Below are 27092 nucleotides of genomic sequence, written 5' to 3'. Positions count from 1 at the left end.
CTTAACGTCCACCCATGTGGGGTGGCTCCCTGCCCAGTCGGCTTTCCATTCTGGGCTCCCTGCCCTGCCACAGCTGACTGCTCAGCAGCATCAGCTGCTGCCAGTTAAACAAGAAACAAAATGTAATTAGTTCAATGGTGCACAACTGAATTTAGGTTTTCATTTGAGTGGCGGCAGCAGCCTTCAAAGCCACACATGGACTCAGTGGCGGCAGCTCTTGGAGGCGCAAGTGACCCCTCAAAGAGCCACAGGTTGCCGACCCCTGATCTAGACTATCTATCCTGTTGCTACTCCCCCTTGTGTCTGTCAAGTTTCTGAAAGTGGAAAGGTGGGTATCATTCCCAACTAAGATTTGAACAGAACTAAGCCTTTCTTCCCAACCAAGAGGTACTGTTTAGCGCACAGGTGACCAATGCTTGCAGGCCAGAATCCAGCCTGCAGAGCCCTTTCATCTAGCCTGCAAAGCCAGCAGCGGTGCCATTTTATCCCAGTTGGCAAAGTGAGTGTGGGATGCGAGGTTGGCAACCTGCGGCTCCAGAGCTGCATGTGGCTCTTTAAGGAGCCACTTGTGGTTCCGGATGCTGCCACCACTGACACCTCCTCTCACTCCCTGCTCTGCTGTGCTGAAATAATGGAACTAAATTTAATTGGTTTAACAGCTGGCAGGACAGTGGGAGGGATCCAGCCGTTAAACCAATTAAGTTCAGTTCCATTATTTCAGTGCAGCAGGGCAGGGAGCCACCTGCCTTGAACATGGGAGAAGGTAGTAGGAGAGCTGGGCGGGGCGGCCACACAGAGGAAAGGCAGCAGCCACTGTGAAGGAGCAGCGGGGCAGAGCAGGCGTTGTCTGAGGTAGGTTAATCCTGGATTTGGGGCTGAGAGGGGTTAAGCGTGGGGGCAGATTTGGGGTTGAGAGGGGTGAAACCTGGGAACGGGGGGGGGTGGGCTTGGAGCCGAGATGGATTAAACCTGGGGATGGGGGGCCAGTGTGGGGCTATTTTGTGTTCGGCCCTCAGGACACGTAAAAAGTTGCCATGTGGCCCTCAATAAAAAAAAAGTTGGCGACCCCTGGTTTAGCTGAATAAGAGACTCTATTCTTACATTCACTCTCTTCATAAGAGCTCTTATTGGGTTTTAAGTTTGTTTTGCATCATCACTCAGGCAATGTCTGGACTAGAGGGTCTTGTCAACATAAGAACATAAGAATGGCCATACTGGGTCAGACCAAAGGTCCATCCAGCCCAGTAGCCTGTCTGCCGACAGTGGCCAGTACCAGGTGCCCCACAGTGGGGGTACCAAAGACAATGATCAATCAATTTGTCTCCTGCCATCCATCTCGAGCCTCTGACAACCAGAGGTCAGGGACACCATTCCTACCCTTGGCTAACTGCTTTTTATGGACCTAACCTCCATGAATTTATCTAGCTTTCTTAAAGTCTGTTACAGTCCTAGCCTTCATTGTCTCCTCTGGCAAGGAGTTCCACAGGTTAACTATGCTCTGAGTGAAGAAGAACTTTCTTTTATTAGTTTTAAACCTGCTACCCATTAATTTCATTTGAGCCGTGTCTACACGTGCACGCTAATTCGAAGTAGCGGCACTAACTTCGAAATAGCGCCCGTCACGGCTACACGCGCTGGGCGCTATTTCGAAGTTAACTTCGACGTTAGGCGGCGAGACGTCGAAGTCACTAACCCCATGAGGGGATAGGAATAGTGCCCTACTTCGACGTTCAACGTCGAAGTAGGGACCGTGTAGTCGTTGCGCGTCCCGCAACTTCGAAATAGCGGGGTCCTCCATGGCGGCCATCAGCTGAGGGGTTGAGAGATGCTCTCTCTCCAGCCCCTGTGGGGCTCTATGGTCACCGTAGGCAGCAGCCCTTAGCCCAGGGCTTCTGGCTGCTGCTGCGGCAGCTGGGGATCCATGCTGCAGGCACAGGGTCTGCAACCAGTTGTAGGCTCTGTGTATCTTGTGTTGTTTAGTGCAACTGTGTCTGGGAGGGGCCCTTTAAGGGAGCGGCTTGCTGTTGAGTCCGCCCTGTGACCCTGTCTGCAGCTGTGCCTGGCACCCTTATTTCGATGTGTGCTACTTTGGCATGTAGACGTTCCCTCACAGGGCCTATTTCGATGTGGTGCTGCGCAACGTCGAAGATGAACATCGACGTTGCCAGCCCTGGAGGACGTGTAGACGTTACTCATCGAAATAGCCTATTTCGATGTTGCTACATCGAAATAAGCTATTTCGATGTTGGCTTCACGTGTAGACGTAGCTTTGGTGTCCCCTAGTTCTTGTATTATGGGCACAAGTAAATAACTTCTCATTATTCACCCTCTCCACACCTGTCATAATTTTATATACCTCTATCATGTTCTCCCTCAGCCCCCTCTTTTCTAAACTGAAAGGTCCCAATCTTTTTAGCCTCTTTCATATGGGACCTGTTCCAAGCCCCTAATCATTCTAGTTGCCCTTTTCTGAACCTTTTCCAGCGGCAGGATATCTTTTTTTAGATGAGGAGACACATCTGTACACAGTATTCAAGATGTGGGCGTACCACAGATTTATGTAGGGGCAGTAAGATACTCCTTGTCTTATTTTCTATCTTTTTTTTAATAATACCTAACATCCTCTTTTGCCTTTTTGACTGCCTCTGCACAGTGCGTGGATGTTTTCAAGGAACTATCTACAATAACTCCAAGATCTCTTTCCTGATTAGTCATAGTTAAATTAGCCCCCATCATATTGTAAGGATAGCTGGGATTATTTTTTTCCAATGTACATTACCTTACACTTATCCACATTAAATTTCATTTGCCATTTTGTTGTCCAATCGCTCAGTCTGATGAGATCTTTTTGAAGTTCTTCACAGTCTGCCTTTGTCTTGACTATCTTGAACAGTTTAGCGTCATCTGCAAACTTTGCCACCTCACTGCTCACCCCCTTCTCCAGATCATTTATGAATAAATTCAACAGGATTGGTCCTAGGACTGACCCTTGGGGGACACCACTAGTTACCCCTCTCCATTCGGCAAATTTACCATTTATGCCTACCCTCTGCTTTCTGTCTTTTAACCAGTTCTCAATCCATGAAAGGACCTTCCCTCTTATCCCATGACAACTTAATTTATATACCTTTCATGAGGTACCTTGTCAGAGGCTTTCTGGAAATCTAAGTGTACTATATCCACTGGATCTCCCCATCTGCAGCTTGTTAACCCCTTCAAAGAACTCTGACAGATTGGTAAGACACGATTTCCCTCTGCAGAAACCATGTTGACTTTTGCCCATCAAATTATGTTCTTCTTACATGCCTGACAATTTTGTTCTTTACTATTGTTTCAACTAGTTTGCCCGGAACTGACGTTAAACTTACCAGTTTATAATTGCCAGGGTCATCTCTAGAGCCCTTTTTAAATATTGGTGTCACATTAGCTATCTTCCAGTCATTAGGTACGGAAGCTGATCCAAAGGACAGGTTACAAGCTAGTGTTAATAGCTCTGAAATTTCTCATTTGAGTTCTTTCAGAACCCTTGGATGAATACCATCCAGTCCCACTGATTTGTTAACATTAAGTTTATCTTTTTGTTCCAAAACCTCCTCTAATGACACTTGAATCTGGGACAGTTCCTCAGTTTCATTTCCCACAAAAAATGGTGCAGGTTTGGGAATCTCCCCAATATCCTCAGCCATGAAGACTGAAGCAAAGAAATCATGCAGTCTCTCTGCCATGGCTTTATTGTCCTTGATTGCTCTTTTTGTACTTGTATTGTCTAGGGGACATATAATTGGAGACACACATTTCCTAGAACTGGAAGGGACCTCAGCAGGTCATCTAGTCCAGTCCCCTACCCTCTTAGCAGGGGCCAAGCACCATCCCTGATATCTATTTGCCCCAATCCCTAAATAGCAGCCTCAAGGACTAAACTCACAACCCCAGGTTTAGCATGCCAACACTCAGACCACTGAGCTATCCCTTCCTGACTGGCACTCTGTCAGCAAAACCTGAGGAGTGTTCAGATTTCCAAGCTGTTCTGTCGACAGTCAGTCAACAGAATGCAGCATTGCTGTCGACAGCCTCTGGCTGCTTCCCGCAAGGAATAACGTCTCTGTCGACGGATCTCTGTCAACAGAAGGCCAGTCTGGACATTCCAGAGAGTCTCTGTCAACAGACAGGGCTTCTGAGACACGAGGCAGTCCTGCCTGCTGTGCTTCCAGTTGTCCATTTTGTTGAGAGAGTGACCAGGCAGTCCAGCCACTCTCTGTCAACTGAGCAGATCACTCGAGTTCTGCTTTGGTGTCTGGACGCACTCTTCTGATATCTTCTGACAAAAACTTCCGACAACAAATCCCTGAAATCTAGATATAGCCTCAATTTTATTTTTGGTGGGGTTTGTTTTTTTGTTGTCTCTTCCTTTTCTGTGTTTTAACTGGGAAGTTTCTAACCTTTAACATTAATTATACGGCGTGATTTCCATCATACTTGAGCAGGCGGAGGTCTCTATAACAGCATCAAACCATGAACCTTCTTTAACACTGTTTAATGTTGGGCAAAGACAAAGTAATGTTAATACCTCTGATTCAGGCCTTTTATTCTGTCTAAATTAATGCAACAGTTCACATTTCCACATCAGAATGAAACTTGATATTGCTAACTCCTTTGGTACCTCATGTTACTGTATGTATGTCATCTTAATTTGCAGTAGTATTTATTAAAATACTAAAGTATGGGCTTGTCTACACTTGCCCCCAACTTTGAAGGGGTCAAGTTAATGAGGGCAATTACTAATGAAGTGCTGCAGAGGATACACAGCACTTTACTAGGTTAATTCTCCCTCGCGGCGACTTTGAAGCTTCAAACTTTGAAGCGCCGGCATGCGGAGAAATAAAGGGACTTTGAAATGCCCATAGCTACACGCATGCTGGCACTTCAAAGTTTGAAGCTTTGAAGTTGCCACAGGGCAGAATTAGCCTAATGAAGTGCTGCGTATTCACTGCAGCACTCCATTAGTAATCTCCCGTCGCCCTGATTAACTTGCCTCGTTCAAAGTTGGGGGCAAGTGTAGACCCAGCCTATAAATATTAAGTATAAGCAAAGTACATAAGTTTTCATGAAGATGTGACAAAGTCAAAAGTCTCACATGTACCCTTCATGTCCAGGGTGCCTATGGAGTGCCCTGCCTCAGTTCAACAATTTTGGTTCTTCGATGAACTTAAAAAGTAACACCCCTTCTCAGGGTCTGGTTTTATTCACAAAGTTCCAAGTCAAACACAAGCCTTTACGCAAGGTATGGCCTCTTACTTGTTCTCTAAGGCACTGGAATATACACAAGGCCTACCCACCCTGCCTTGTCTCTCCCCAAAGGAAAACAAAACTTCAAGGTGGGGCCTTCTGCCCAGCCACAATTCCCTTCCTCTGGGATCACAGCAGAAGAGACTCTCTTCTGGCAATTTTATGCTGCTACCCCTCTTGGCTATTTTTTGTAGTGTGTTTCTACACTGTCAGAGGTCTGGTTCCCTCACATGACCACCTGTTACTCCATATTTTTACTCTCCTCTTGGGGAAATAAATAGCTGGGTCACAGGTGGCCTGAGACCTATGTCCCTTTAGAAGGAACAGCCTTCATGTAACAGATGCAATAATCAATTTCTATGTAAACAAATTCAAAGGCTGAGTGATTTATCCTCATGAAGGAAAAATATGAGTATCATGCACCAAGAGACATCCCATACTATTATCTTTTGTATGCAATGTGTAAAACAAAAGATTTTTTTTAACCAAAAACATCCTATTAAAACGGATTTTGTGATTTAGGCTATCAATCAACACATCTACTCTCAAAAGCAATCCAATATTCAAAAGAAGACATAAATACTTATGAGTACTCTTACATATCTCGTGATTAGGACCAGTTCAAACAAAGTTACCTCCATCACCAGAGCAAATTAAAAAATGCCCATGGGTTTAGCTTCAAGCTTTCACAAAGTAACAAGACATTTTTGTGCTGATAGGAGGAAAAACTAAACCAAACCCCAAACTCTACACCAAGCCTGGATCTTTTAGGACTCACACATCCTGGCTTGATTTAAATAAACATAGAACTACTCTGAGTGCCTCAGGTTATGTTTGAGAGCATTATTAAGCTCACTTTGTAGGCATTTATTTGTCTTCACCGTGGGGTATTGTAACCTGGAAAATGAGGTCACAGCACCACTCAGGATTCGTGCCCACCATCAATGACACAGAGAGTGACTCGCACACACCAGCTGCGCTTCAGTCCCACTGCTGCCGGCACCATTGCACTGGCCTGAGGAAACCTGCCAGGGAGACAGCTTGGAGGTGTGAGCAGGGGTGAGGATCAGCAGTCCTGCTCCCACCAGAGGTGTAACTGGGGTTCACGGACAGGACGGCTGTGACCTCACAAGACTGGGCCCTCTTTAGCCTTTAACTCCATGGGAAGGACAGCATCCCAGAGCCCTGGGCCTTCCCTGATACCCTCGTTCCTTCCTGGAGCCCCCATCTCCACACCCCTTGAATCAGGACATGATAAGCGCCCCTGGTTTTCCTCACTTGAGGAAAGGCAAAAGTGTAATTGTTATTATAGTGATTTGTTCCATTAACTTTGAAATAGACACATGCAGACAGAAGTTTTTATCTGATAGAGTAATAAGATATGTAAGAGCACATTTCTCTCCATTCGCTTTGATTTTTAGGTACAGAATGTCCATTTTCTCACATGTTGTTTGGAATATCCCTGCACAGCAGAGTTCAATATGGAAAACAAACAATGACACATGGTTTTTCACCCCAAAGCCACAGAAACTTACCTATGTCAGCAATGAGACTGCCAGGCTTTTGCTCCAACAGAAACTGACGAACACGAGGCCATGCTTTGCTCTGCAGGTCATTGAAATAGGAGGCTGTGCTTTCATATACACTATGTACATGCTGATTTTCCAATTCGGCAGCCTCATGTTCCATCCTGAATACAGCCTAAGACATATCAGACAAACATTACATATAGCAGAACATAAATGGCCGTAGCACAGGTTGTAAATGTCTGTAGTGTTTTACAAGTATGTCTAAGTTCACATTTATAAAATTGTAAGACTCATTTATAATGTGCCTTTTTGTCACATAAGGTCAGTGACTGCACCTCGGAAGTCAGAAGAGTTTTGCTGTTGACTTCAGTGGGCACAACACTATGCCCAAAGACCATTTGTTTCAATAACGTGCACAGATATTCACATTTGCAATGTAACTTCGCTAATGAAATGTACGCATCTCTGGAGTGCAACTCATCAAATGCTGCTGTGCACTGTGAAACATCACGCAATACTTTTGGGCACAAAGTGAAGAGTACTGCATCCAGTTGAAACTGCAGGTAAATTTACGTAAGCAGAATGTCATTACCTGAACTGAAATTTGGTGAGGACATCGACACTGAAATCCTTAAACCATGCCAAAAAAAAAAGGGCAGTGATGTCCCTTAATCCCTCATAGGTTAGAAGTTTTTGGAGACTTTTCATCAACATTTTAAAAAAATTATTATTTTTTTTCCATTTCTACCCAGTTTAATAAGGAGCTCAGTTTAATACCTCATCTGAAAGATGGCACTATCTAAAGCACAGTGCTGCCAAGGCCATGCTGTGGCACCCAACAGGTACAGATTCAGAGATAAGTACTGTGATGCACCCCCACCCAAGCCCCATGCTTTATGGAAAGTGGGTTATGAATATATATATACATATCTCAGAGATACTTCTTACAAAATGTAACATGTGACCTATAATTTTAACGTTATAACTTGCTGGATCTGTAAATTCTACTTTTGTGCATGTCATTTTTATACTTGAAATTGTAAGTATTGTCTGTACATGTGTATTCCAAATACTGCTCTCTGTGAAGAACTCAATAGGAGGTGCAGCTACGCTACTGGGGGAGTATGGCTTGGGTGGGGATAGCAGTACTTAGACAACTTAATGGGTGTCAATCCACATCTGAGGAACTCTCCTGTGAACATGTAATCCAACAGACAGGCAATGGATAATTGCATTAAAAGGATTTGGACAGGTGACCTGCACATCTGACATGCTCCTTCTAGGAGTATATTGTTACACAAAGGGAGCAATGGAATCCCCTCCATGGGAGAAAGGTATAAAGGGACCCTGGGGTTGCCTCCATCTCTTCTTCCCAGCCTGCTCCATCTTTGTCTTGAGCCTGCCTTACAAATTGCCTGACACACCCTAAGGAATACAGAGAACTTTACTGGAGGCCCAGGTCACAATAAGAACATTTCTGACCTAAAGATCTCATCTGATACAAAAACAACTAGATTTTTAGTGGAATAATATTAGCAATGTGTTTTCTCTTTGCTTTGATTTGCTAACTCATTTTAATCTGCTCGTCATTATCTACAACCAATTAAATCCTTCTGTTTTGCTTACTCTTGTTCATAATCTAACCCAGTAAGGGCTTAAAATATATGTAGATACACACCTCATAGATCTGCAAGGGACCTTGGGAGGTCATCAAGTCCAATCCCCTAGCCTTCTTGTCAGGATCAAGTACCATCCCTTTTTTTTTCTTTTATTAAATCTATTTGCCCCACATTCCTAAATGGCCCCCTCAAGGATTGAGCTCATGAGTCTGTGTTTAGCAGGCCAATGCTCAAACCTCTGAGCTATGCTTCCCCCTGGGTAGGTGTACCACAGTACACATCTTTTTCATTAATAAATCTTTTGCACAGACAGAATATTCTATGGGGAGCTTTGATCCCTTCTGGGGGTTGACTTCCTGGGTGCTGTGCCCTAGAACTGCTTCCACCCAGAGCTGTGGTTAAACCATTTCTTCATTGCTCTGCAGGAAGGTGGTAACCCCAACCCCACGCCTTGCCTTGGGGAGACCAGAGGATCTGGCTCAGCAGGACAGAGTGGTGGAAGAGCCTCAGAGAGCAAGAAGATGAAAGTCGGTGGCATGATCAGCATACTGGGGAACATCCCAAGGGGTCTTCTGTGACTGCACCCCTGTCACAAGTACCTCCACTCAACTATCACCATTACTTGTTTGCAGTGCCCTTGTTTTTTCTTTATATTTTCCAATCCAAGTATCAACCAGGCCATCCTTCTTTATCTCCTGAGGTCTGATGAGATCACAAACTAAGATGTTACAGTTGCAAGCATTTATATGGCATTCTTCATGTTTATTCCCATTACTGATGGCCTATTCAGCAATTACTTCTCCACATCAGAAAAAGAGAACTCCTTACTCATCTAGTGTTTTGATTCAGGTAGCCAGCAGAAACTAAAGCCTGTTTACAGATCTCCCCTGAAGAATGAAGTAACATGCCATATGGATAAAAGTACTAAAATGGTTCATTTGATTGCATTTGAAAATGACAGAAACCACATCTGACACTTGACATATAACACTCGTCTGGATTTCCCCCGTATCCCCTCTGACACCCACACTCCCCAAAGGCCGGTTCATTCATATGACCACCTGTCACTCTCCATTCATACTCTCCACCCAGGGAAGTAAATAGTCAGGCCACACATGGGCTGAGACCTACTTCCCTTCAGAAGGGCCAGCCACTTTGGCTACATCTACACGACAGAGATCTTTTCAAAAAAGCTCTTCCGGAAGATCTCTTCCGAAAGAACGTCTTTCGAAAGAGTGCACCCACACACAAAAAAGTAGATCAAAAGAGTGATCTGCTCTTTTGAAAAAGCATCCACACAGCCCCCACTCTTTTGAAAGAACAGGCCAGGGATCGAAAATGAAGACTGTTCTTTCAAAAAAGAAGGGCCCTGCAGTGCATCTACACACGTTTTCTTTTGAAAGAGGGCACTCTTCCTGAAACAGGAAAGGAAGAGTGATTTCAAAAGGAGCACCACATTCTTTCAACTTACTTTCGAAAGAATGCTTTTTGTGTGTAGACACTCCATACACTCTTTCGAAAGAGCCCCCTTCTTTAGTGTAGACGCAGCCTATATGACACATGCAATCATCAATACCTACGTAAACAAATTATAAGATCAAAGGCTGAGTAATTTATCCTAACGAAGAAACAATGGCCATTTCTACACATGGCACTTTCTCCGAAAGTGGCATGCTAATAAACGGCCTGAAATATGCCAATGAGGCACAGATGTAAATTCCCGGCACCTCATTAGCATAGGGTCACATGATTTGGAGTCTGGAAGATGCTTTGCCAGACTCCAAAACAGCAGGTAGAAGCGCAGTCCCTGGGGGATCCTTCCAGAGGCCCATTCTTCCCCAAAATTGTCTCTCTCTTCAAACCATTTACACTTAGGGCTTGTCTACACTTGCCCCCAACTTTGAAGGGAGCATGTTAATCAGGGTGATGTGAGATTACTCATGAAGTTCTGCCGTGGATAGGCAGCATTTCATTAAGCTAATTCTCCCTTGTGGCAACTTTGAAGTGTCAAACTTTGAAGTACTGGCATGTGTATGGTTGCAGGCACTTTGAAGTGCCCACACTACTCTGAAGTGCCTTTACTCCCCAAAATTTTGAGGAGTAAAGGCACTTCAAAGTAGTGTGGGCAGTTTGAAGTGCCCGCAGCTACATGCATGCTGACACTCCGAAGGCTGACGCTTTGAAGTTAACGCGGGGGAGAATTAACCTTATGAAGTGCTGCATATTCATTTCAGCACTTCATTAATAATCTCCCATCTCCCTGATTAACATGACCCTTTGAAACTGGGGGCAAGTGTAGACCCAGCCATACAGTCTTCAGAATCTTTATTTCCCTCATTTCTTAAATGGTCCATAACTCTTTTGATCCGATGAAGCGGGCCTTTGCCCACGAAAGCTTATGCTCCAAAATATCTGTTAGTCTTTAAGGCGCCAGAAGATTTTTTGTTGTTTTCGAAGCTACAGACTAACATGGCTACCTCCCTCATAATTCTTTTGTAACTCCCTGTTAAAGCACTGTCCTAGGTCAGGAGCACGGTGATTGATTTTGACTTTTCTCCTGTACCGGACATTTGCAGGTTTCCCTGTACCCAGAAGGAGAGTGCATGTAGAAAAACTGCTTGCTGTGTCCCATGTTGCTAAGCTTTACATTTATCTTGAATGTTGGGTTCTGAAGCTGTGAGGCACTTTATTTTTTCAGTTATGACTAGTAGCTTACATCACATCCACTGGAAACAAAGCTATGTTAAGAATGAAATCTCAGAGCAGTAATCAGTACTTAGCTATTATGATGAGCAGAACTAAATAAAAACTAAGATAGCGTGAACAGGTTCCTAGGGTCTTCATTTCATTTATGTACATGGGAAATCTCATTTTCACTATGTTACATGGCAGGGGGAAGAATGGTTAACAGCTGAGAGGCAAGAATATGTCTGTGAGCCTTCTCCCAGCTACCATTAACCAGCAACAGTCAGGCCTGCCGACAATGAGGGAAGAAAAAGGGGGCAAGTGACCCAGAGCTTAGAGATTCAAAAGAGTCCAGTGCTCTCCGCCACTGCTGCTGCTACTGCACTCGGCAGCAGCAGTGGTCAGAGACACTGCCCTTTAAATCACCACTGGAGCCCCAGGCAGCATGCTGTGGGCAGCACTAATGCCTGGCTGCTCTCAATCCTGTACCTTCCAGGAGCACAGATCCTCCCCCACACACTTTGCTCATGGGCAGAGTAAGTCTGTCAGCCCTGCCACTGTTTGAAAGTCAACTGATGTTCACTGGAAAGCTAAGTAGCTGAATGAAACTCAAACACTTTAGCTCCCTCCTCCCTCCACATTCTACTTCTCTGCTTTCACTCTTTAGTTATGCATACATCCTATACCTCTTTATTTTCTATCAAAACAAAAAAGCAGTCCAGTAGCACTTTAACGACTAACAAAATAATTTAAAATAATTAAAATGAAGTAAAATAATAACAAAAATATTATTTTGTTAGTCGTTAAAGTGCTACTGGACTGCTTTTTTGTTTTGATAGTATATAGACTAGCACGGCTTGCTCTCTGTTACTCTTTATTTTCTGTATCCATTCCCTTGCTTCACACAGAGCTGCTACAACAGCTTTGCTAGTGGGAGAAGGCAGGTTAAGTGGCTTTGATTCCTCAACAGGGATGTCAGATATCTTGTGAATGACATGGAGAGAAAGGCCTCTGTTTAGCCTTAACTCTAGAAGCCCATTTTACCCAAAGAGGATTCTCTTGCCTGGGGTGTGAGATCTTAAAGCATGGATGTAACTAACGAGCTACAAAATCCCTATCACATCCATCTTGTCTCTGGAATATTCTGGGACCAACACAGCTACAACACTGCATAAATATGAAAACATGCAGTCACTGTAAGTCTCTGAAGGGCAGTGGCTCCGTTCCTTGAAATAATTTGCTTCCTGGTTCATTTAAGCTCTTTCTTTGAGAACAGAATGGCTACTTGCAGCCTAGCGATGGAGAAGAGCGAGAAAGCATATTGGATGAAGCCAGAAGAGAAAATTTTGCTGATCTCATTAGTAAAGTTAATCATCAGTCCATTATATGTAATTATGGTAAACATGATTGTCTGCAGGAATAATATGCTACATCTCAAAGACTATTTTCTGCACCGCTCCCAGTTTTAATTCCTTGATTAAAAATAAATCTGAAAGATTCAGGAAATATTTTGTATATATGTAACTGCATAAATGTTATGGCCAAACATTTGCCTGAACGTTCTCTGTCTGTGGGATTCTAGCTCTTCTCTTTTCCTATTAACTTTTTCAGTAATTAATTTGTCAAGAATGCAGATCAAAGACACCACAGCTGCTCCTTTAGAGGACACACATTTTACACTGTTACCTTTCAATGACAAAATTGCAATTTCCAGTAGTCTACAAAGAGAAAGAATTAGGATTCCCCTCTAACTCTAGTATCTGCATGCAATAGAATTAAGTATTTTATAAACAGAGCCTGTTAACCTTAAGAATTATAAAGAAAATCCACTTGTTAAATAATGTTAGAGTGCTGTGTCTTAAACACTAGAGAATTACTGAAATTAAAGATGAAAAAACTGATTAGGGCATTTAAGCTATCACTTGCCAATACAAGGCACACTTGAATTTCAAGTACTTTTGACCAGCATAATTTAAAATGTCTGCAGGCTTGGCCCTTCCATCACTTCTTTTAGGGAATTATTCAACCGTGTAATACTTCCCATTATTAAGATGTGTACGTTCTGTCTGAGGCATGATTTTGGCCCCTGCTGGAGCCAGTGTTGGAATGACACAAGAATCTCCAGACCTTACATAAGTTCTAATCCAGCCCAGATAAAAATATCTTTCGCCAGCTAACTTCCTCACTTGCTGAACTCCCAGGGAACAGCAACCAAAGAGAGCTGCTGAAGGAGGCCGGCAGAGCTTGTGCCTGGCCATCAGGATCCCAGAGGAGGTTTTGAGTAGGAGAGGGAGCAGAGCAAGCAGACACCACTCCCACAGGAGGAGAAGGGAAAGAAAGAACAGAAAGAGCCCAACATCACAGCGTGTCTCTGTTGCAGTATATTAAACCAATACTTGTCTTATCCAAACTTCATCGTATGCTAAATGGACATAATCAATCCAGCTGTGGAAGTGGAGGCCTCCTGCCCCTACCAGCTTTGGTCAGCTTGATGGATCTCCTCAGCCATTTCTGTCCCAGCAGCAGATTGCTAGACCAATAGTAGCAAGACTTTGCAAATGCCCTGGATTTAATACTGTCACAAATACTTTTTCCATGCTTTATCCTACAATAACTTTGAATGCATGGTCTGCCTGCCAATTTCCATCATTTATGTCAGTCTTGTGCTGGTCAGTTCAGGTTTCTGAGAGTTATGGTGATGAACTTGGCTTCTTCCCCTGTATTTTTCAAGGTTGCTGTCTTTTCCTCTTCACAGGTGGTGTCCATAACATCAGTTGAGGTGGAAGTCTTGCTGGTGACATCCTCTAACAATGTCCAGAATATGTCCATTGTCATCTTCCCAGCACGTGTGAGGCTTCAGGTTGAGTTGTTCTACTTAGAATTTCTGATTTACAAGAAACTCTTTCCAAAGAACCCTGAAGTCATGCAGCAGAATTAATATCTAGGTTGCCTATGAAAATGCTCTACTGCTAAGAACAGTGTGAGAAAAAAGCAAACAGAAAAACAGATGCCTGTGCCACATGGTTCTCTGAATTTAGGGGCATTTCTCAACCTACATATCCCATTTTTGCACACAATAATTTACTGAATGTTTAAAAGGTTTCTTTTTCTTCTCTTGAAATAAAACACATCTTGGATCACAAGTGGCTAGGGATGGAAGTGTGTGTGGGGGAGAGAGAGAGAGAGAGAAAAAAGGGGTATGGAAAATGAAGCTTCTTCCAACCATACATGAAACTTTACATTAAAAGGCCACCCATGCCATGTAATGACCCTATTACAATAACAAAATTAATCATAAACAAAGGCAGATCCCATATGTTGTAATATCCCCTATAAAAACACACAAGCTGCTGTCTTTGTTCTTACCCGTGTACTATAGTACTGACTTCTTCGCTGTGCCCTTTTCAGTCTATTCCTTCTTCTTCTCCCTGAAAAGGTCATGGGACTCTAGGCTGAGATTGCTGTCGCTATACCCTGAAACCAATGGTGTCTACTCCACACTGTCTCATTCATGTACTTCCCGTGTCTACTCCAGCTTCTCTGGGCCCTCTGCCTACTGTGGGCCATTAAAGTCACATGGAGTCTTCACTGGAGCACCCAGTCCAGCCTCTTGTAAAACAAGCACTTTCTTAGGATGTTGCCAGACCAGGAGTTCTGGATTTTGACCTTCTCATACGCCTTGCTGAAGGATTTAATTTTCATCCTGCACTGAGTTCCCATTCAGTGAAGCCCTTCCTCCGCCAGCTTCTTGGAGATGGCTTTGCAGAACTGTACATTTTGAGCAGACCTCCCCAAACCATTGCTCTTACTGAACCCACACCAGAGGCCCACCAGAACCTTGGTGAGAGCCTCTGACCAGCTGGCAGCAAACTGGGAAGATAATTTTCTGGAGGCCATCTCTTCTGTTCAAGTGCTGTGGAAGCACAGTATAGAGGTTGCAGATACAGTGATCTGCATGCAATGTGGTGTTTAAATACCAAGGCTGTGGCCACGCTTGGCTAAAACTTCAAAATGGCCATGCTAATGGCCAAATCGAAGAATACTTATGAGGCGCTAAAGTGAATATTAAGCGCCTCATTAGCATTAGCACGCTGCCAGCTGCAGGGCTTCGAAAGCATGGCTTTTGAACGCACGCGGCTTGGTGTGTCTACATGGGGGTCCTTTTCGAAAGGACCCCGCACATTTCGATATCCCCTTATTCCTCTCATAAGGGGATTTCGAAATGTGCAGGGTCCTTTCGAAAAGGACCCCCATGTAGCCATGCTGATTTGTGCAGGTTCAAAGGCAGCACTTTCAAAGCGCCACAGCCGGCAGCATGCTAATGCTAATGACGCGCTGACTATTCAGTTCAGCACCTCATTAGTATTCTTCCATTTGGCCATTAGCATGGCCATTTTGAAGTTTTGGCCAAGCATAGCCACAGCCCATTTGTATATATGTGGGCTGGTAGGTGACTTCCAGCATAGAAAGTGAGGGTTCATAGGTAGCAAAAAAATACAACCCAGGGAAATCACAGGAAGGTGCTGAAGGACTAGTCATGCCTGAGTTAATTAGCTTGCATCCACACTGCATGGGTCAGGTTACCAAGGCAAACACAGGCAGGACTGTAAACTAGAAATGGTAGAGGGTTCCAGACCCCAGACTCCAATTCAAGCCTGAATGCCTACAGTGCAATTTTATAGCCCCACATGGGCTGCGTCCAAACTGCTGTTTAGCACAGCTCTGCTGCCAGCAGCGCTATGCTAATGACAGGTCATGAAATTGCAAATGGAGAGCCATTTACAAACTCGTGTAGCTAATTAGCATAGCCGCGTGAGGTTCTCCTGTAGGCAGGGATCATGCTGGGAGTACAAAGGCTGTGTGGTAGTGCCTCTGCCAGCTAAGACCCCTCTGTCACCAGTCCTTTACATCTAAAAAAAGTCAGGCGTAAAGGACTGGTGACAGAGGGGGGCTTAGCCATCAGAGGCACGTCCACAAGGCCTCTGTACTGCCAGCATGCCCCCTGCCTACAGGAAAATCTCATGCGGCTACGCAAATTAGCCATGCGAGTTTGCAAATGATTCTCCATTTGCAATTTCATGACCTGTCATTGGCATAGCGCTGCCAGGAGCAGCGCTGTGCTAAACTGCAGTCTAGACGTAGCCACCATGACCCCGAGTTAGCTGAAAAGGGCCAGCTGCAGCTGTATTACTGCTGTGTAGATATACCCTAAGACTAAGTTAAACCCTAAGAGAAGAGAGCATGATCAAGGCCCTGTTCCATTCAAGTTATTCTTGTTTACTGCAATGGCCCCTTTGGCTAACTTATCCCACACTCCAGCAGACCACAGACAACCATATAATACAGGGAGGTCCCAAACCGACATAAAACTGCCTTTTGTACACATTCCTAAGCCTAGTGTAACTCAAACAGCACAGATAATTGGGCCTACGGACATTTGATGTATTGCTCTGAAATGCTTTCATAAAGTTCACCGTGTACTCATGAAAGATGGGAAACTGTCAATCCAACAACCTTGAAATTATAGACCAGGTGCAGCATGAGATGCAGAAGTGCAAGCTTCCCCCACACTGCCTCATTAGTCTCTTTTCAACCTGGACTAAGGGGGAAACCCCAAAAGGGAAGAAGACTGTTCAGTCCCTGTGCCAAATGCCTGATGAAAACGCTAACAAAACTCTGTTAGTCTATAAGGTGCCGCAGGACTTCTTGCTGCTCAACAAGACTCCGTTAGTGGTAGTCACATTCGCAATATAAAACAAAATATGATCCGATTTTTACAGGCCCTACCAAACAAGTGGTGAACATGAACTCCAATCAGTACTGATGTGGAATGGATTTGGCCTAATGTCAGGGTCTCAGATGAAAAACTCTCTGTATATCCATTGCATGGTGACCAGTATCAGAAAGGTAGCCATGTAGTCTGTATCTTCGAAAACAACAAGAAGTCCTGCAGCACCTTATAGACTAACAGATATTTTGGAGCATAAGCTTTCATGGGCAAAGACCCACGAAAGCTTATGCTCCAAAATATCGTTTGTCTATAAGGTGCCACAGGACTTCTTGTTGTTTTTCATATATCCATAATCTATCTTCTGAAGCACTTGGTCCTGAAGAACACACAAAATGATAGCTCCTAGACATATATAACACTATATCACATATTTGAAAGATACTTTTAAATGTAGTTCTGAAAAGTGGGACTTAAAATACAAAAAAACTTCACCTACCAAATGTTTTAAATTGTGACAAACTGACACAAAGAAGGAAGCTCAAATCTAAAGCTCTCAATCCACCTTGTCTCAGCAGAGGGTAAATGATGTAGGCATGTGCTATTCTCTTTATTCTATAACATCTGAACATCTTGACACTATTAAGGAGGAGTTAAGGACTGTGTGCTCACATTATCTTTATAGGTCAGAATGGCATCAGAACCGTACTATTAACATCTGGAGGAGACATGCTAGTATTTTTCAGGAGCATACAGAACATTTCAGGCTTTTGTGTAGTAGTAAATGATCCTTCTGCTGGCTGTAAGAATAACTGCTGTACTCAGAGTAGATTGATTGTTTTTTGAAGTTTGAAATTTTTTTTTGCTCTATTTGAACAGTGAATCTATTTCTGCTATTCAAAATCTAAAGGAACAGTTATATCTCTGGCATTTGCAACAACAAAAGTAGTATTTTCTCACAATAAAACAAACACATGACTTTACAATGTGTTACTGTGAAAAAATAAAATGAAGAGGTCAGTTTCTGAGAAAGTAAGTGTTTTGTTTTTCTGATTACTTTTCCACAATGATCATTTTTGTAGCAAAACTGGTAAAAAGAAGAAACTAGTAATGTTAGTGGAATAATTATATGACATGGGTCACTTACTGAAAGGAATTAATAGACATGACTTCAAAAGTTAAGTTTCTACAGGTTGAACCTCTCTAATCTGGCACTCTCTGGCCTGGCAACATCTGTCATGCAGAATGATTTTAGTTAGCTGGATGTCCAGTTATCCTGGGTGTGGCCAAGAGCCCCACGATCCAGTAAAGTTTATTTACAGAGACCAGTCCTGGCTGTCAGTGTCCTGTGCTGTTATTTAGCTCTAATTTACGTCTAAAGCTCTTCTTAGCGCCCAGTAAGCAGTAAAAGTGTTGGTAATGCTGCTAGTACTGACCTCTTATGGTTCAGCAAAATTTTCTGGTTCGGCAACATTCAGGTCCCAACGGCAACAAATGAGAGAAATTGAACCTGTAGTAGGTTAATAGATCAGTATTTAAAGGAATTTTAGTGAAAACAACAGGCAAGGAAATATTATAATGCTGTTAATTACTCCATACATTCCTGAACTGCCAATAACCACAGTGTCTAGACTTAAGTATTTAAGAGGTGAATTTACAGAATTTTCAAGGGATTACTTTGCATTGCAGAATGCCTGAACAATCAGGGGCAATACATTTTTCTTTAGTCTGCAGGTATGCCAGTTCTATGTCCAAGAAGGATTAGTGAAACAACAGCTGTTAAGGGTGTGTGTCAAAATTTTTGATTGACAACTCAGTAATACATCTCTTGAAAACAGTTGAAAACAGGGTATTTTAACAGGAATTCTGGACATACGTGTGATGGTTTATGGGATACTAAGGATTCACCTTTTTATCCCGTCTCCAGTGGGAGGAAATCTTGCCTATGGTAGCTGTAGATTAGCTGCCTAATACCACCAGCACTCTCCTCTGTTTCATTCACTTCTTCTGACTTTTCCAAATGACTATCAATACAAGAGGGAATACTTGGGAAATAATCCTTAGAGCTGGAAGCATTTTTTTAGGAAGGTCATAATTTCAACACATGATATGGTATCAAAAGAAGAGGATTATAGTAACAATAATAACAAAAGACAATGTATGGTTCCTGAAAATCAAATCCAAGGACAGCTCATATTTGCACAGGCTGCAAATCACCTCTCGTCTTGGCCCATAGCAGCTGCTGTTCTTAAAAGACTTGAGAAATGAAAAGTCATAGCAGCCTAGTAGTCCAAATTGCTGGGCAAGACCCTCACTGGGAAGAGGGGTGTAAATCGGAATAAATCTTTAGAAGCTGAAAAAATCCCTTGAAAGATCACCTCATCTTAACAGCCCTTTGTGAGCTATTCCAATTTACACCAGCTCACAGAGTGACCCTCAGGGCATGTCCAGACTACAGCAGCTACAGAGGTGCAGCTGTCATTGCCATACTACTGTAATACAAAGACTCCCTACAACGAATGGAAGGGGTAACCCACTGCTCCACAAAGCAGTAGCAGCTAAGTAATGGAAGAATTTTTCCCTCAACCTACCTACATCAACAGTGGCAACTAGCTCAACCTAACCACGTACAAGGGGGGAAATATCTTCCACACACTTGAGGGATATAATTAGGTTGGCCTCATTTTAGGTATAGGCAAGCCCCCAGCCTCTGAGCCTTGAATTTTATATTTAAGGCCTGTGAAGATGAAGTGATCCATCCTGATCAGCAAGAAAAGAAAAAACCAATGTTGCTGTGATAGGGTATTCACCCCAGACTGGAAAGGAAGGGTTTAAAAGCAGCCTAGTGAGGCTGCGGAGGGGGCGGCCAATTGGAGAGAGGCTGCATGGAAGCGCCAATCAGGGCCCAGGGGGATCACATAAAAAGGAGCAGCAACACAGAGCAGGGCTGGTTACGGCAGAGAGCCCAGGTGGTCAGAACTGTACTCTTAGAGGATTGCAAAAAGGCAGCACCTTGGACAGAGAAGTGCTGGAGGAACTGTTGCCTGGAAGCCCTGAGAAGAGGGTGAAGAAGGTGCTGGGGCTGCAGGGAAGTGAGCCAGGAACTGGAAGAGCTCCAGCACAGCCGTTAAGGAGAGGCAGCAGAAGACTGTTAGCTACAGGGTCCCAGGGCTGGAACGCAGAGTAGTGAACAGGCCGAGATCACTGGGGAAGCAACTGGACTTTAGAACTAGGAGATTATCCCCACACTCCACTCACAAGGGGGAAAACATGGATGGTGACATGGCCAGAGAGCCTAGTCATTAAAAAAAACCCACCGTGCTCTTTAAGCTGAGACAGCTTTGCAGATGCAGGAGACAGCCAGAGAGGCACTACCACAAGACAGCACACTGGCTCAGAGAAATAATCCCCAAGCTCTGTCACACCTGACTATGATCGTGGCCCCCAACATTTCCAGACAATCATACCCCTTTCAAGAGTCAGATTTGTCTTGTGTATCCCCAAGTTTCATCCCTCTTAAAAATTTGCCAAGTCACATACAAAAATACAGAAGTGCGAGAGCACACTATTAGTGAAAAACCGCTCACATTCTCCTTTTGTACCGTGCCATTATGAAATAATCACTTGTACTTACGTTTCAATGTATAGTGCACAGAGTGGTATAACTCATTTCATTGTCTATATGATTTTTGTTTGTACTGATTTCACTAGTGCTTTTTATGTAGTCAGCTGTAAATATGTAGATGAGCTGATGTACCCCACAGGTGATCTCTGCATACATCCAGAGGTGCATGTACGCCTGGTTGAGAACTATTAGTCTGTAAGACAGCTACAATGTCACTCTTTCATGGCTCACGTACCGCTAAAGAAAAGCTTAGTGCATACTGGCATTAGAATTTTTTTTCCCCCTTTTCGTTTATTAACATTTGTTTTGTTACTATCCAAAGATGAAAACCATGTAATAGGACTTGACGGTTATGAAATTAGTTCTAGAACTCTATCAATATCCTCTTGACGTTTCTTACTTTTACTTAGCAACATCATCATATTATAAATAAATTGTGAAAATAATGACAAAGTGCAAACAACTGAAAGTTAAGGACCAATGACTCACTCCACTATCTGGTGCATTTCAGGAAGCAACAATGTGCAAAAATAGATGGAAGTGGGGATGACAGCTATGTAGCATGTTTCCTGGTCTCTATCAGCCCACTCTAGTCCATTCAAGTTCACACCATCAAGATGGAGTAAAGGTTTGCTGAGGGAAACAGTGCAAGGGAATGGTCCCCTCCAAGAAGACATGCATCCAAAAGTTAATGCTGCTCTTACAGGTACACTCCTCCTCCATGACTACAGCTCCCCTTGACAAAACTCAAAGGCTACGTCTACACTAGCCCCTTCCTTTCAGAAGGGGCATGGTAATGAGCAAGTTGGGACGGTGCTAATGAGCTGCTACCATAAATATGCAGTGTTTCATTAGCATAATGGCAGCCCCACGCGATTTGAAAGTGCTGCTTTCATATTGTGCACCGCCTGTGTACATGGGGGCCTTTTGAAAGGACCCCTGGACTTCGAAAGCCCTTCTTCCTAAAACCAAATAGGAAGAAGGAGTTCTCAAAGTCCGGGGGAACCTTTCAAAAGGCCCCCATCTACATGGGCAACACACGATTAGAAAGTGGTGTTTTCGAATCGTGCGTGGCCACCATTATGCTAATGAGGCACTGCATATTCATGGCAGTGCCTCATTAGCATCTTCCCAACTAGCGCACTACCATGCCCCTTCCAAAAGGAAGGGGCTCGCGTAGATGTAGCTATAGTGAATGAGTAGCCATAATGCAGGAGCCAATAACAGCATCTCTCTTGACTAAGCCATGCTCTTATAAGGTAAGGTCACAGGCAGCAAGTTACACACCCCTGGTCTCGGGCCAGGCTCTATCAACACTTGCCACCTGCTGCCACCTGTCCACTGGCTCCCCTGGCCCCTGTTGCCCCTGGGTAATTTATAACACCCTGGAGATCCCCACCACCAACACTAGCAGCAGAGCAGGTTAGAGCAGCTTCCAGCCACTTGCTCCCCATGGCTGTTGGCATGTGCATCCCTGTGGCCCAGGGGACAAGGGTTGTATCTCTGGAGTGTGTGCTGGGGTGGTCTGATATACAATGCCTGAAGAGATATGGGAAGAAAGAACAAAGAAGCATTTAATGGCAATACTGTTACTGTATCTGTAAAGGCCTGGGACCTGGAGCTTAGCAGAGAGGAGGGACAGGCTCTCCTATCACCCAGCTAATAGTAAATGATCCAGCGGCAGGGGCCAACGTAAATGCTATTCCCTTTCATAGCAGGGCAGATGTTGCAGATACCGTAAAGAATAAGCTAATAGGGAACAAGCAATAGCAGGAGACAGGTGCATAACTCTGAGTCTGAGGACTAAATGAGACCACTGAAAGGAGATACACTGCAATCCAGTTCCAGGAGGAAAAGCTGAGTACTCCTATACTACCACGGAAGATCAACCCACTCATGGTCGACCTTCCAGGGTTCTGTTTCTCACATGCACAAAATGGTGCTTTCTGGGCTCAAAGATGACCCTGGAACACCTCATGATCAGTGAGGACTGAGGAAGGTCTATGGGAGAAATGTTCCCATCAACCTTCTTCCATGTAGAGAGCCCTAGCAGTCAACTGCTGATAACTCTGCTTTAGCTACACAATTGGCCAACCGCTGGCTAGTCGATTTTAGCTACGCAACTGGCCGACTGTGACCCTTGAGAAGTTGATTTTGCACGTCTCTACTAGACGTGAAATTGAATCACGGAAGATTGACCCTGCATCTACCCTGCAGATGTGCCATTAGCTTATTTTATTGTTTTTCATGTTCTCTGTAAGGCTTGCACCTCAGTACGTGTGTTGTGTGGTAATTCCTAATTGCTGGCAGTTATGCTGTGCCTAAAACTCTAAAGAGAAAGCAAAGCCCAGGTGCCCTGATTACACAGGCTACGTCACTAGAAATAACAGTGGCAGATTAGCATAATGGCAAAAAGGACTGTTGTTCCAGGGCTCCCAGGCATGAGGGGTCCCAAGGCTCCAGAACAACATTTTGTTTGTTTAAACAAACTATTTGCTTTAATGGAATGTAAGAAATGTGTCATGTCATTCTTATTTTAAAATTACAGTGTAATTTTATTAAGTATCATGAGCAACAGTTAGCATGAAAAGATTTTAAAGAATAAATAATGATACATTAATATTTTAATATAGTGGGAGGGCCCCTTGCGACTGTGACTGTGACTGTGACTGTGACTGTGACTGTGTTGTACGATTGCCTCATCTGTTCTTAATCCACCCCTGGAAAAGAACACAGAATAAGCAGGGAACCGCAGCCTGAAAGAAAATAAATAAACCAGTCTGGAGGGAGAGATGTAGGTCTCTGCCCAAGAGGGGTGATGGCTGGGTGCTAGAAGTCTAGAAGTGGGTGCCATTGCTGGACCACAGAGAGGAAATATAGGTTCAATTGCCCTGAACTGTGACAGTGTAAACTGAACTATTTTGAATAAACTATTTTTATTACTAAATTCTTTAAAAGATGGGTTGGATTCTATACATATAAGAGTATCTATAGAACTAAGAACTATCCAAATAGTGCTATGTTTATTGATATAGTTGGGGACAAAATTTCTAGAAGCGGCTTTCTGACATACTGCTCCCCTGCTCTGTCTTTCCCCAACACAGGGACATATACTTCCATATTTAGGCCTTGATCCTGCAAGATTTAGATACATGTTGATTTGTATGCACTCTGAGTAGTCTTATTGACTCTTTTACACAATATCTTGTCATCTTCCATATTTTGAATCAACAGCCCAGAATGGATGGCAAAACACCGGCTGATCAAAACTTATGAATGGAGACTGCTCATTGGCTGTCCCTTTAATGCATGAATAATTACAAATTTTGGAATCTTCTCCCTAACTCTGGGGATGGAATTGAGCTCTGACAGAAAACAAGATTTACACAACTTTCAAATGAGAATTTAAAAAGAGACTCGCTTGTTTATTTTTTCTACAATGCCGTTTTGCTTATGTAAAAGAATATATATAGTCTGAGAATGCACAATAGCCCTTTCGGGATAGCTAAATGCATATTCAAATTACCTATGGCAATGTACTTGCTTCAGTCTCTGGATAAGTAAATTGACACCATTTGAAATCTCTCTGTATATAAGCTATGACAAAAAATACAAATAATCAAATCGTTACTGTTAAGATCAGCACACTAATTTCATCTCTAAATTCAAGGTTCTTGTTGAGTGGCAAAAAGGGTTCAACTGAGCAGATTTTGTACAAAAAGTGTGTGTATAACTGAAATATAAATATTATCCTAAAAATAAATTGTAATAATGAAAACAGTTTCTTAATATTGTCCTGTGAAAAAACCTGCCTTTCGGCCTTCCCAAGCTGTTACAGTGATCTTTCATGTGCATTGATTGCCTCCAGTGTTTTTCATGTCTGTTTCTTTATTCTCACATTCAGAATCAGAAACTCCAGAGGAACAATTTACATGACAGCTTGACAAAATCAAGATGAACAACGGATATCAGCATGGAATTTCAGCCTCTATCGCATCAACCCAGGAGTGCTATTGAAATAGTTCTGTTAATCTTTTTCTTTGCAAAAGAAAAGAATTAACGGTCTGATTTTCAGAGATGTTGAGCACCTGCCGCTCCCACTCTGAAAAAATCACACTATAAGTTTTCATTAAACAACTATTAACTTGCACTGCTAATACCTGGATAATACAGTAACCTGAATATACTTTTGAAGACTGAATAAACAGCGCATATCACTTCACCTATTCCTTGCTCTGAATTGTAAAAATGACTTATTGAATTACTGTTACATAACCGAAAAACACATGCATTCACATAAGGTGACTATGTAGAAGAAACACAGAGAAGCACATGCACTCTACCCTATTGCAAACTCTGTCTAATCTGTAAGTATACCCACCCTTCATAATTCATGTGTTAAACCCAATTATCAGAAACAGAAATAACACAAAAACATACAGTTACTTAGGAAGTGTCAAAAGCGAAACAGATGCCAGGTTATAGCATATGGCGTCCCAGGAGGCTGCTGGAAGAAAGCGTGTTTGGTCCATGCATATGCAAACACTAGCTGAGTATTAAATATGAGGGAAGAAACCAGACAGTCACATTTGAGTAGCTACACTCCTGGCACAGCAACCAGGGTACAGATGTAACTGATTACCATCACGTTTCCCTGTCTCAATGTGCACCCACCACCTAAACAGAGAAGCTAAGAGAATATTAATAGTGATTTTTTCTTCCCCTTATCATTAGAAGTTGGCACATCTTGCAGTGCCTCCAGCTGCAGAAAGGAGAAGGCAGAGAGGAGGAATGAAGCTTTGCAAGATAATTAAAAGTTGCTATTCTTGAAAAAAGCAGCCAGGAATCTACCTCTGGAAAAGTGACCTACAATCCTGCAGGAACTCAAAATCATCAGACCACGCCGAATCCTGACCATCCCTTTCTTGGCTTTTGTTAAAAAGGAAGACTTAACCTATTTTCCTCTCAGGAAATGGAAAAGTCACACAATGCAAAGAGACAGCTCGCCAGTATGACCAAGAGTTATTGATTCCAAAGCAAGAGGAAGAGGGAGCATGGAGAAGAAGTTACAGCAGAGAATAGTAGAGTGGGGAGAGAGAAAATACAAGCACAGTCAGGCATAGACAGTAGACATCCACACGTTCAATCTATAGATCATACAGAGAGAGATTACATTCATATCTAGACCTAGTGTTTACAAGGCATGTAGAATGTGTGTGGAGTATAGCTGTGCTTTAAGCATGCAGCATGTGTCTGTGTACAATAGGCAAGGTGTAGGCAGGCTGCAGCTATCCCATAGTCTGTGTGTAGTGCAGTCAAGAGCTATCCTATGTAGTGTGTGTGGTCCATAGCCATACTATGATGTGTGTGTACTGTATGTAAGTATCCTGTGGTGTGGGTGCAGTCTATGTCTATGTCATTCTGTGTATGTAGGCCATAGTGATACAGTGCAGAGTATATACAGCATATAGCTATACCATACTCTGTGTGTGCACAAGCGCATACCCATGCTGTGTGTATATATGTGCATGTGTGGGCTATAGCTATCCCATCAGGTGTGTGTGTGCAGCCTATAGCTACCCTATGGTGTGTTTGTGTGTGTGCACGTACATGTATGCAGGCTAGAGCTACCCCATGCTTTCTCTCTGCCTCTGCCTAGGCAACTGCTATCCCATGGGTGGGTGTGTGTCGGCTTCAGCTATCCCATGCTCTGTGTGTGTGTGTGTGTGTGTGTGTGTGTGTGTGTGTGTGTGCGCGCGCAGACAATAGCCATCCCATGGGGGAGAGGGGTGCGGGCTACAGCTACCCCATGCTCTGTGTATGTGTCCGTGTGTAAGATACAGCTATCCCATGCTGTCTGTATGTCTGCATGTAGACAATAGCTATCCCATGGGGGGCGCGGGGTGCAGGCTACAGCTATCCCATGCTGTGTGCGTGCAGGATCCAGCTGTCCCGCGCTGGTGCGGCCCCAGCACTAGCAGGCGGGCTGAGGGCACACCCGCTATCCCCTGCGTGCCATATGGCCAGGAGGCGGCTCGGCTCAGCCGCAGCAGGTGCCGGCTCCATCTCAAGGGCAGGCTGCGGCCCTCCCCCACCCTCTGTCCCCGCTTTACCTGCACCTGACGGTGGGGTACGAGGGCGCTGCTTCATCCGCCGCCTCTGTCCGCGCACCCGGGGCCGGCCGCGGGCGGCAGCTGCTGCATCCTGCCCTGGGAGGCGGCGCTTGCCCGCGCTCCCCGCCGCCGCTCCCGCCCGCTCGCCGCCGGCCTGGCAGCCCTGCGGGGCAGCGGCGGGGGGCGGCTGCGCCCGCCGCCCGACAGGGAGCGCACGGCCGCCGCCCAGCCAGGGGAGAGCCGGGCTGGTGCGTGACCCCCTCCCGGCCTGGCGCTGCTGGGGCGGGGTGTGGCTGAGCGGAGCGGGGGGGCGCACCTGCCCGCGCGCGGCGGCGGCGGCGGCGGCGGCGACACTTGGGGAGCCCTGGGGGCGCCCGCCATGGCCAGGCGTGGGCGCGCCCTCCTGCGGGAGAGCCTGCCCCGCCTCGCTCCAGGCAGGCGCGGAAGGAGGGACCCGGTGGGCACAAACGCCCTTGCCAAAGGCGACGGGCTGCCCCCTTGAGCCCT

The 27092-nt window shown here is 44.3% G+C and overlaps 1 protein-coding gene across 1 annotated transcript in view; it reads right to left on the bottom strand.

Annotated features, from left to right (window-relative positions):
- The window catches only part of TRMT9B (tRNA methyltransferase 9B (putative)), a 38515-nt gene extending 11736 nt beyond the window's left edge, over window positions 1–26779 (bottom strand). The window contains exons 1-2 of the mRNA XM_074992831.1: window positions 26586–26779; window positions 6822–6987 (exon numbers count right to left, since the gene is read on the bottom strand). Coding sequence (XP_074848932.1) covers window positions 6822–6975 — 154 coding nt within the window. The 5' untranslated portion in view covers window positions 6976–6987; window positions 26586–26779. The remainder of the gene's footprint in view (window positions 1–6821; window positions 6988–26585) is intronic.
- Window positions 26780–27092: the final 313 nt, after the last annotated feature.

This window comes from Carettochelys insculpta, chromosome 4, assembly GCF_033958435.1.
Source record: "Carettochelys insculpta isolate YL-2023 chromosome 4, ASM3395843v1, whole genome shotgun sequence".
Lineage (NCBI taxonomy): Eukaryota > Metazoa > Chordata > Testudines > Carettochelyidae > Carettochelys > Carettochelys insculpta.
The sequence above is the reverse complement of the archived record's forward strand: the minus strand, read 5'-3'. Positions and strand labels throughout refer to the sequence as shown.